At 43.2% G+C, this 11271-nt stretch overlaps 1 protein-coding gene across 1 annotated transcript; it reads right to left on the reverse strand.

Annotated features, from left to right (window-relative positions):
• Positions 1–217: 217 nt before the first annotated feature.
• Positions 218–10886, reverse strand: NASP (nuclear autoantigenic sperm protein (histone-binding)). The gene is made up of 14 exons (XM_009700457.1): positions 10837–10886; positions 9981–10091; positions 9336–9416; positions 9042–9139; positions 7437–8321; positions 5499–5578; positions 4503–4579; positions 4301–4374; positions 3040–3228; positions 2619–2785; positions 2181–2234; positions 2016–2087; positions 906–1037; positions 218–384 (listed from the first exon to the last, which is right to left on the reverse strand). The coding sequence occupies exons 1-14, from the start codon at positions 10884–10886 to the stop codon at positions 331–333; spliced, it is 2124 nt and encodes a 707-aa protein (XP_009698759.1). The 3' UTR covers positions 218–330.
• Between the last annotated feature and the right edge of the window lie 385 nt (positions 10887–11271).

Below are 11271 nucleotides of genomic sequence, written 5' to 3' on the forward strand. Positions count from 1 at the left end.
AAGGCGGCAGTGAATTTCATTCACCACTCTTCCTCCCCTCAGCAGCCAGCCCTGCTTTCCCCTCCTCTGGCTGCATGAGGCAGATTTGGATGGAAAGGCTGAGGCTGAAGGGACAGCGAGGCCAGGAGGGAGCCAGGGCTGAGACCTGCACCCCAGGCAGGGCCGTGAGGAGCAGAGGCTGGACCTTGTAACAGGAGGAGGGTCAAGACAGGGAACATTTGCTTACAATCTTTATTGAAGTCATACAAAAGTTGCCAAAAAGTGAAAAAATACACTATATACAAAACCATTTTCCTTGTAAGGAGAGGAGTGTCCAAGGTTAAAGAATTATCATACTGTGCTTTCAACTGCAGCCCCTGATTCTGCTTGTGGCCTTTTCTCTGTCTAAAAGAGAAGAAAAGGTTTTGGTTTTAAAAAACAAGACACTGCCTTACAGCACCAATTCATGCAGCAGTTCAAGGTTTCTGCCATTTGAAAACTTAACTGACTACTTGTGCTTTGCTGGTCTTCAGAGCCCAACACTATCCCAAAATATTAACACTAATAATTGTAGCCCAGGTGGTAAGTATTAAAACCCAGGAGTATTAAAAATACTTTGGGGAAAGGCCCTGTGCTGTAGAGCTCAGCCTGACTCAAAACACCCAGCACGTGTTTCTGTCCCAGCCCACAGGCCACCAGGCTCCACAGCTGGTGCTTTTCCAGCCCACACAGCATCAGACACCATGGTACAACATGCACTCCGCCAACGGGGGAATATTCCCCATCTCATCCGGGAAACTTTATGAAGACCAGCAGGCAATAAAACCAGTACATCTACCAGGTACAAACCTATGCCTCAGAGAGGGAAGGAAAAAAAACAAACAAAAAAGTTAAGCACAGCACAGACTCCTGACTCAGCTGCCCACCTCCTCTTCCATTTTTTCTGCAACCTCGTTTCCACTGGGTGCAGCATCACCACCACCACCATTGATAGCCGGTTCTGGTTTAGATTTCTTAGCTTCATTGTCTCCCTGTTGAGTCTCCTCCTCTGGTTTCCTCTGAAGACAAAATTGTTTATAGTCTTCACTATGTACAAGTTAACGTTTAAATATTTTTTAGAAAGTTAGCATCTAGATGTCACTGCACATTATCTATTCAACCTCTGCTTGCCAGATTCAAGACAGATACTTCAGTGTTAAGATTTAGCCAAAGCTCTGAAGCTTTGGTACAGAGGTCTCAACCACAAAGGATCTCCAGTAAGACATTATTTAGGTGCTGGATTATCCTTAGTTATAGTTTGGCAAGGAAACATGCAGCTGCTGAGCCAGGTCACAGTTACGGCGTAGATTTGGGACATCTGTGACACTTTGAGTCACCTGTGTAAAGCCGATCAAAGTTGCTCCAGGCAAACCTGAACTGAAAGAGGCCGATACAACACAGGCCAGGCTATGCCACAGCAGAATACAAAATAAAAACAAAGATCCTATAGGGGATCATTTTAGTTATATTAGCTAACAGCTCTAGAAAAGACATACACCTTTAGAAGGAACCCAGTGCTCCATACGCTACCTCTTTGAGAGGCAGTTTATCATCACTACCATTAGACTGGCTTTGCTATTTATTAAGTCCAATTCTCCATTTCCACTTAGAAAGAAGGGAACCCAACTCAGCCTGGTTGCTTGCCCTTAAGATCTGTAGGCAACCCTGCTCTTCCTGCAGGTCCTCAGCAGGGGAGGGCACTTGTTCAGAGAACACCTGCAGAAGCCACACAATTCAGCTCTGAAGTTAAACCAGTGTGGGTCAGGCGGGGTGCAGAGCCATGAGGAGAACTCGTCTCCGGGAGGCTGGATGGTTCCCAGACTGATTGGCTCCCAGTGGAAAGGAGTTTCATGCACGATTGCTAGTTTTACTTTTAGAGTGTTTTTTCCATTATAGAACTAAGTTAAGAAAAAAGCTTTAAGACAAAAAATCCAGTTATACGGAGCAAGCCAGTGGTACTTTAACAAACTGTTTGTTCAACTAATTTCTGGACTCACCTTTTTCCTGACTAGGTGAGAGATGTCTGTAACACACTGAGATGCACCATCAGCTGCTTTTCGTACTGGAATCTATTACAAGACAGACACTGAAACATGAGTAACAGCAAACAGCAACCCTTAAAGCAGACAGGAATTATCAACATCCATCTTAAATTAACTTACTGTGGAAACAGAACCACTGTCTTCACTTTGTGCAAAGCCAGATGTAGTTCCAACCTTAAGGAAAGCAGAAGAAACAGTGAACAAGTTCTGGCAAGTCTCTATATGTGAGTTCAGAAAGGGACAGAAAACCCAGCTCCTTCATGTCTCAACACTGCGTTCTACACTCACTCCATCCGTTCTCACGTTTGGCTGACCTAGCATTTCCAACCCTGACACATTCCATTGCTACAGAAGCCCATCAAATTCCAGTTTAGTAGATACACTGACATTAATTGTTCCAAACTAAATACCCTCTTTAGATATCAGCTGCCTCAGTTTCCTTCTCAGTGTCACAGCCCCCAACCTGTACAATCAAGTCTGAGCTCCTCCCACTACTGGTTTACTTCAAGTTTCACTGGAAAAATGTTTGGTTAAAAGGAAGCCACAGGACACACTAACCAGAGTTGCTTTCAGTGCCAGCTCCGCTACTCTTGCACTCTTTTGAGACTCCTTTGCATCTTCTATCTTTTCTTTAATCTCAGGAAGCAGTCCCTTCAGTTCTTCAATCTCCTTCTCGTCTTCAGGGGACCCACTTTCTGCCTTCTTTATTCGCTCAGTAAGCATTGCTAGGATGGAACAGTTACAGTAAAAAAAACCTCAAGACAAAGTAGCTGTCCAGTTATCAATATCCAGAGGCAAGTATCTGCTAACACACACTGTTTTAACAATTCTGATATCCATGTAGCCTGTTACCACTTTCAGACCAGCAAACATTTGCACCGCAAGGTAATAAGCATACCTAACTACTTTTAGGGCAGTTAGTCTGCTTTGACTTGTGAAAGCTCTCATATTCAGTAGGCAGTTTTAGAAATCCACTTACCCATTCTCTTGTCAATGACTTCTACGGATTTACCAAACTGCAAAACCGCCTCATCGAACTGGCTGTTGTAGTGGTACGCCAGCGCCAGCTGGTAGTGACTCTCGGCGAGCAGGCGGTCGTGAGCCTCCAGGTACTTCTGCTGCAGGGCCAGGCAGGCCTGAAACTCTTCTATAGCCTGCGTGTAGTTTTCTATAGGAGAAAGCCATAAGGGCTTTACAAACCACACTCATTTCTCCAAGATCTAACCCCTTATTCAGTTACTCCATTTTTTATTACACTTTATATAGTCTGAAAACAGAACCATCATTGACTACAGCAGCTGAGTTCAGTGACAGGCTGCTTTCAGATTATCAAGCAACAACACTGCCTCCCCTCTCAGAGATTGTGTGGAGTTCAGTTCCTCTTGTTCTCTCAAGAATGCTTTGTCTCTTCACAGCAACTCAGTAAACTCAGCATCCAAGTCAAAACCAGGCACACAAATCCTGCTATTTTACCTGCTACCATGAACTGAACGTAAGCACTCACAACTGCAACACGAATCTAGAGCTAAGGACAGTGCCCTGCTACCTTCCAGTCATGCTCTCCATTGAACACATTCCAGTGACATAACACACAACTCTCATTTCGTAGCCCTCGTCTAGAAACCTGTCAGATTATTTCCAATGCTTGTCAAAGATTAAATCCAACTAGGGTGTAACAAGATTAAAGCACATTTTAAAATGAAGGATAGATAAGACACATTAGAAGGCATGAACCCAGGCTTGCTTCCCACTCCTTTTTTCTGCTGCATAACACAAGAATCTTTCCTGACCTTACCCTAGGATTTTGGAAACTAAGAGGGTCAAACATTTTTCATTCGCAGTCTTTATGTTCTGGAAGTGGCATAGCCCTGACACCTCCTATTGAGCTCAGTGACACACCACTTCAAGTAAGGAAAGTCTCTCCCAAGTTTCTGAAGCTAACCAAACCTTGCCTACAATGCAGAACACAAGGCTGGCTTTGATCTGGTAACACATTACTTCTTACTCAAAGTTTTCTTTCACTGTTCTGGAAAAGCATGGACCATCCTGTTTAAGGCACCAACTTGTTCATCCATTGATTCCAAAGTTTCTCACATGGCTGCGCTATCATTATTAGACAAAGTCAATTCCGTTTTCATCTTAAAAGCCTTACCTTGACCTCTGCTCACTTTAAAGTACAAAATAGAGAGTGACAGAAAGCAGAACCAAACACTTCGTGCATGAGAATTAATATTACTTACCAGATTCAATGCTAACTTCTCCTAGCTTTAGATGAGCTTGAGCCGCATGGAGTTGAGCTTCTTTTGTTTCTTGTCTAAATCAAGAAAAAGTAGGTTTTCAAATCCTGATCCAAATATGCCACATTCACTAATTGCTTATGCCACCCCCCAATTTATAATGAGTTTCTCTAGCACATATCCAAATTAGGGCTTAAGGCTTTACCTCTTGTAAATGACTTTTGCTAACTCCAGCATGTCCCAGGCTAGCTCAAGATTTCCAATTTCATCCTCCTCACTTTCCTGTAAAGACTAGAAATGCATTAAAGTGACTTGGTTACATATCACATCAAACACCACCACTAAATTTCTAAGCAGTGTTGTCAAGGAATAAATTTCTTAAAGAGGTAAATAGTTTACCACTAGAAGGGAAAAAAACAACACGCAGAAGTTATTGCATCAACCAAGACTTTCCCTGCAGTGCAGATGTTTTAAGCGGAACATAAGCTTACATTGTTAGTTGATACGGCCTCAATTTTTTTCCAGAAAAAACAGGGCACCGAGCACCAATGTTATCCCACGAATAAGATTTTGTTTAAGGTGCTATTTAGATGAACCAAAAGCTAAATAAAGTGGAACATCAACTCCTTTAAGTGAGCTTTTGAACTTCATTAGAATAGCCTGAGGAAGAGACAGACATTCTATTAAAAACAGTGGTCTAGTATGCTTAGTACCACACTCTCTTCCAGGTGTTCCGACTGCTGTGGCAATATAACACCTCAGATTTAAGCAGCACTACACTTCCACTAATTCCCATCCCAATCATGGCTTACTGTACTGGGTGCATTCAACTTGCATAGTGAGACAACAACCAAACAAGCAGAGAATAAACCAGTACAAGTAACTAACTTTAGTGACAAGCTAAAGCAATCCTCCCTGCCTGCCCCTGCATTTACCAGGCTGCATTACTCATCAGCACACTGCAAGTATTCATTTCAGCGTAGCGAAACAAGCCCAAGTTTACAGACAGAGCTGAGCAAGATCCTACAACGCGGACTACACGTAACATTGCCCCTTCCTTGGGCAATACTGGTTTTCAAAAGTCATTTCCTACATAGGACTAAATGAAATACAAGTGAGCCGTTATAAAGACATTAACGTGACATTTAGACAAATACCGCACCCTTCCATGAGCACCGATACCAGAGCTCAGCAATCTTACCTTGTCTTCCACTGTCAATTCATTCTCCTTATCTTCAGCTTTATCATTTTCTTTATCTTCCTCTTCAGATTCTTCTGTTTCTACAAGGAAAGTAGATGAATGTGAACACTTGTTACTACGCTTACTTCACATGGAGTCAGGCAGAATACATTATATCCAGCCCTCATCCTTCCAGTGACAGGTTAGAGGTGTGATGCAAGAAGAGCAGAGATACATTAAATTCTCAGCAGCAGCAGCCATCTTGCTGAAAGTGTTAAACACTGTAGACTAAAGTAGTTCCAGGCTACCCCAGTCCTTGTTTTAAGTTTAACTTCATACTACCTAGAACAGAAACTTACACAGAAATCAGTTCTGACAAATGCATTGTGAACTTCCACTGAAGCCATGGGATCCTGAGCAGCCCTGGAGGTGCTGGTCAGTTGCTGGACTTCATGCTACAGGTAACAAGCATTTTCACCAAGACAGCTGCCAAGCTGCGAACAAGTAAGACTGTTTCTGAATTCATGTTCCTCATGTCAGACATTTAAGTGGTAATGTTACTAATGAACCTCCTATTGTGTAGCACTGATCTGACTTCTGATACTGTGTAGGAGTGCTGCGTGATCTATTCTACCAGTAGAAAACATTTTGGGAAAATGTGCAGTGAAGGAGTTTGGCTAATAACTTTAGAGCATTGGTCGACTTGCATGCTAAAGTCGCACACTTAACTCCTCTATCGTGACCACTGACTAATTCCAGAATAACAGAAGCTTCATGGGGTGGAGAAAAGACGACCCCTGAGCTTGTTAGTCTAACCTCCATAAAGCACACACCTACCACTGAGAGGGCCAAACTGGCAAGTATGAGGACAGCTCGATCAAAGGTAAAACAGAAGAGATGTTAGGAAGTTAAAATTTAAGTAGTGGGAGGAGTCTGGAACGACACAGCACCAGACCAGGATGTTTGAGTGTCCTCACACTAACAGAGATGGGGAAAAAAGCAGCAGTATGTGTACATCAGCAGCCTTTCACAGGATGATGATGGATGAGTAACTACTCTTAGTTTGATGTTCAGCCATACTGTCTGGATAGACACCTTGTTTGGCCGCTGACCCACCACTGAGTGTTCACGGTGCTCAGACGCACAAATCCTTTCAGTGTCCAGAACTATTTAGTCTGAATATCTGTCACTCCTAAAATAAGGCTCTTCCTGTGAAGCTGAGTTACTGAGAAGCAAAGTTTCAATTATCAGCTCATCAGTTAACTTGTGCAATAGAAAGCATTGGCCTACTAAGACCATGCAACTAATACTTCAGCAAAGCGTACAAGTTTTACTAGGTTACTTTAACATAATCCTGAAAACAGCTATAACGAAGCAGGGAAGCAGAGTGGTCGACAATAGTAGCAATAGGCCTTAATGTTCTGTGGCAAATTAAGTTTACATTTGCCAACCGAATTCCTCACTTGTAATTACCACCAGAAAAACTCAAATGGAGAGTTCCTTCCCTGCCCCCCCCAAGCAAATTGACAGTTTTGTTATGTATTCAGTTGCTCTTATTTTTCTGCTTCACTGTCTTAAAAGAAAATACAGTTATAACCAGAGGCAACTTGTGCTTCAAGTTATTTGAAGGTTAGTGCAATAAACCCAGACGCATGCAAGTGAACATCCATTCAGTATTCTCCACCAGCCTAGCCATTACTTACACATTTCACAGGGCTGTAAGTTTGCTTTCAAGTAAGATTTGCTTTGCAGTTAGTTAAGCGTTAGTCTAGAGAAACTGAGACTATTCACTATGCCTTGAAACTTTACTTGGATGTAAAGTCCTTCAAGAGCCCCTTTACTGTGCCTTTTCCTTATTCTAAGGCAAACAGAAAATTCTGAATGGAATACTTTGTACCCACTGTTAGCCAAATCCATCAACTCATCCACCCACAAGTACTTTTCTCCTCTCACTGTTACCTTCTCCCTCTTCCATCAGGTCATCTTTCTCTTCTTTTTCTACCTTAGCACCTTCACCCTCTTCCATCAGGTCATCTTTCTTTTCCTCTTTCTCTACCTTAGCAGCTACTTCGGCCTTTTCTTCCATGTCATTAGGTGGCTCTTTGCCCTCTGTGGGCACAGGTTCCTTTGAGGACTCTCTCTCTTTAGAGTCATCTGGTTTCTCTTCCGTAGCTGTCTCTACTGGCTCCTGTTTCTCCTCCACCTTCTTCTGTTCGGCTCCCTCCGCTTCCCCTTCTGCAGGTCCTTTCTGCTCCACAGCAACTGCTGCCTGCGCTTCTGCTGTCACTTGCGCTACTGCCTTCTCTTCCACAGCTGCCTCTGCCTGCCCTTCTACAGCCTCTCCCTTTTCCACAGCTGGCTCTTTTTCTGTTGCTTCTGCTGCCTGTTCTCCTCCTGCCTCTCCCTTCTCTTCCACAGCCACTTCTCCAGCCTCAGCCACTTCCACAGCTGCCTTTGCTTCCTTGTCCGACACTTCGGCCATTCCCTCCTTCTCCTCAGTTGCCTCTGCCACCATCTTCCGCTCTTTTTCCACTGCCTTCTCTTCCACAGCTGCCTCCCCTTTCGTAGCCTCCTTTTCCACCGCTACCTGCTGTTTCTGCTCTTCTAAAGTCACTTCTTTTTCCACGGAAGCCTCCATCTTCTCTTTGGGCTCTTCAAGCTTTACATCCTTGTCAGCATTTGTTTCTTCTGTTGGTTTTTCTTCTGTGATCTCTTTCATTTCAACATCCTCCGCTTTGATGTCCTTCTCAGATAGTACTGGAGACTCTTCTGTAGACTTTTTGGGCTCTTCTTTTTCCCCCATGGCGTTATATACCTGTTCTCTCAACTCCTCCCTTGCTTCTTCTACATGATTGAGGAAGCATAAACATTTCTTCGAGTTTAGTGATAAAGACATTAATGGGCACTGACAATACCACCCTCAGACCCTCCAGCGTGTTGGTTTGTTATCAAGTTAGATAACATCCCTAAAAACTCTATTTTCAAAGTACAAGGAACTAGGACACAGCCAACATAGGAACTTGAACTAAGCAAATCCCTTCCCCAGACTGCATTATTACAAGCGGCCGCTCAAGCAGTGTGCAGTTTTGCGCGCTAGCGTTTTTTAGTCAGAGTTAAGCAAGAGGTGCCAGTGTTTTAATAGTCTGGATTGACAGGAATTCCTGTATTATCTCCAGCTGCAGGTAGTATAAGATAGTTACTGTTCTTGGGCTTTTTACAGAGACTCTGACCTGTCCTACTACACACACTGTACTGCTACAAGGTTACAAAGCAGTTCAAGTTGACTGTGAAGCTTAGGAAAGCAAGTTTGAACGCAGGGTTTCAGGACATGGACATCTGGTGACCCTTTACACATGCTTTCAGGGACTGGTTCATTGCAGAAGTTTTAGAGGTTTTGTTCAATCTTTAAGCAAGATTAGAAGAACAAAAAAAAAGTCCATTCAGGCTGTTAAGTTTCAACAGAATGACTCAGGCAACCCAAGACACCAATGAACTGAACTTGGATTGTTTAGACAAGAAAACACAGCTTGGTGTCTCCACATTATGGCAGACAGCTTTACATACCATCAACAGCTGGCAACGCAGAATCATCTTCAGCTTTTTCTCCTTCCTCTTCAACCTGCACCCCTTCTAAGGCATTTCCCAGCACACCATTTTCCATTCTAAAGGGAAGAAAAGTTTGTTATCCCTTAGCTCTTGTAATAACACCATTTTAACCGCGCAAGCTGCAACGCCATGGCTCATCCCACCCAGTACAACCCTGCGTACATGATGTTCTAGTGTAACTCTGTCTATACAAGGGTGAAAACCTGTTATGCCAGGCAGATTCTTTAATCAAACAAGAAACTGTTAGCATACCTTGCCAACTCCAGGAGAGATTTTCCATAGTAAAAAAAGGCTTCTGCACACTCATCTGCTGTCTCGCCATATTTTTTACCCCTACAAAAGTAACAAAGAATTATTTGCCTGTGCATACTTTAGATTTTGATATATGAACTTGAAAGCTAAAAATTCCTAGATAAGAAGAAACAGTTTCTTAGCTTGCCTCCCATTGTTTCAGACAAATAACAAATCCTCCTCTCACTTAGCTAGCTGTGCCTCTCAAACATCCAGCAAAGCAAATTAGACTAAAACACAAAGAGGTATCACCCTCAGAGACTGATCAAGGATAGTAAACAAGTTACTAGCAAGTAACACTATCCCACTACTTTCATATTAACAGACATCGAAACCATACACTGCAAAATAAAATATCAAATCCCTTCTCCTCCTTAGGGAACTACACTGGCAATTACTATCACAAAAGCCATCTAAATTGCACACCAACTACACTGTTGTCCAACACTTGAGTTTATTTAAATAGTTTGTCCTCTCTTTGGTTGTAATATAAATACAGCAGCATATGTAAGGTAAAAATCTCAATCTTTCTTGTATAAGCCACATCAGTATAGTCAAGCCAAAACCCAAGCCTTACAAAAATACACAAAGCGTTCTGCTACTCACAGTAAGCTCGCAGCTTCCTGGAACGCATTGACAGCAGCCGGAATATTTCCCATTACCAAGTGTTTCTGTCCTAAACCCAATAGTTTCTTTGATTCTCCATCCACATCCATACTGGAGAAGGGGGGAAAAAAATAAATCAAATACAGGATTCTGTTGGTTTCCATAGTAATTTTATATCATGCTTTCAAAACCTAGTCAGCTTTTAAATAAGAGTTAGTTGCATACATTACACTGGGTGAACTACCAGGGTAGGGGAGATGGATTGGTTTTCTTTGTTGAAATCTGGATCAACTTTTAGTTCTGACAACCGAGGGCAGACAGGGTAATTTTAACCAACTGCTGCAAGAAGTGGGTATCAGAATGTGATATGACAAAGGATGCTAACAAATATACTTTAAGAGAAGAATCAGTCCAAGTTGTGACTTCTTATAGCACTGCATGATGTATTTGACAAGACTGACAGACGCAAGCCTTAGTTTCAATTAAATGCATCTCACACAGCTCCATTTCCAGAAGGTCCATCCCAGTCCAGTACCTTGGACTGGGACAAGAGGAGCTGCCCACAGAGTAACACTACACACTAGTCACACGCTTGCACCTCCCCTGCACTTCCCCAGCACAAACTCCCAGACCAAGAACTTCCTGAACAGCTGGCATTTGTGTATTTGTGAGCCCTTGAAAGAGTTTTGTTGCACTAGGTTTGCACAGGCTACTGGCGAGTACAAGTTTTCAGCATCTACAGAATCCGCATCTGTTCAAGCCTAACAACGAATTTGAAGGGTGACCTTTTTGTTTCACACAATAAACCCTGGATTTCGCTTTCTTTAGTAAATGACAACTCCGACTCCCATCTCACCTGTCTGTCTTGTCTGTGGATGTGGAAGGAGCTGCCAATTCCTCTTCCATCCTGCAAACAAAATACTGAGTGAGTGTTTATCACAGGCCACCCACTTCATGACAGGAACTGAGCTCTCCGAGGTGGGAAACCAGAGCCAGGAGTGGTGCTGGCTTTCAGGTGTTCAGCCACCTACAGCGAGTTCACCCTGCTGGCTGTCTTTTGGAGAAACCCGTTAGTTTCAGGTTTATTGTTGGAGTGAGAGACTGTTAGGAAAGCAGATGCTTTCACATTCAGGTTATATCAGACTAAGCCTGGCCAACAGGTTTGATGTCTAAAAACCAGGACCACCCACCCGTGCCAGCTTGCAGCCCCAGCCCCCGAGCACCCTGTATCTCAGAGCTATCCCAAAATCGGGTGTTCTGCACGGCGTTTCCAGTCAGAAAACCGGGGATG

Source organism: Cariama cristata, unplaced genomic scaffold, assembly GCF_000690535.1.
Source record: "Cariama cristata isolate BGI_N322 unplaced genomic scaffold, ASM69053v1 scaffold21225, whole genome shotgun sequence".
In the NCBI taxonomy this organism is placed as follows: domain Eukaryota; kingdom Metazoa; phylum Chordata; class Aves; order Cariamiformes; family Cariamidae; genus Cariama; species Cariama cristata.

Excerpts from the sequence above, each read along its gene's own strand:
- NASP (XM_009700457.1), bottom strand. The coding sequence starts at position 10,886 with ATGGAAGAGGAATTGGCAGCTCCTTCCACATCCACAGACAAGACAGAC. Across the intron at positions 5,579-7,436 it reads CCTGATGGAAGAGGGAGAAG|AAACAGAAGAATCTGAAGAG; the intron begins GTAACAGTGAGA and ends CTTTCCTTGTAG. Across the intron at positions 4,375-4,502 it reads GCAAAAGTCATTTACAAGAG|ACAAGAAACAAAAGAAGCTC; the intron begins GTAAAGCCTTAA and ends TTCTTGATTTAG.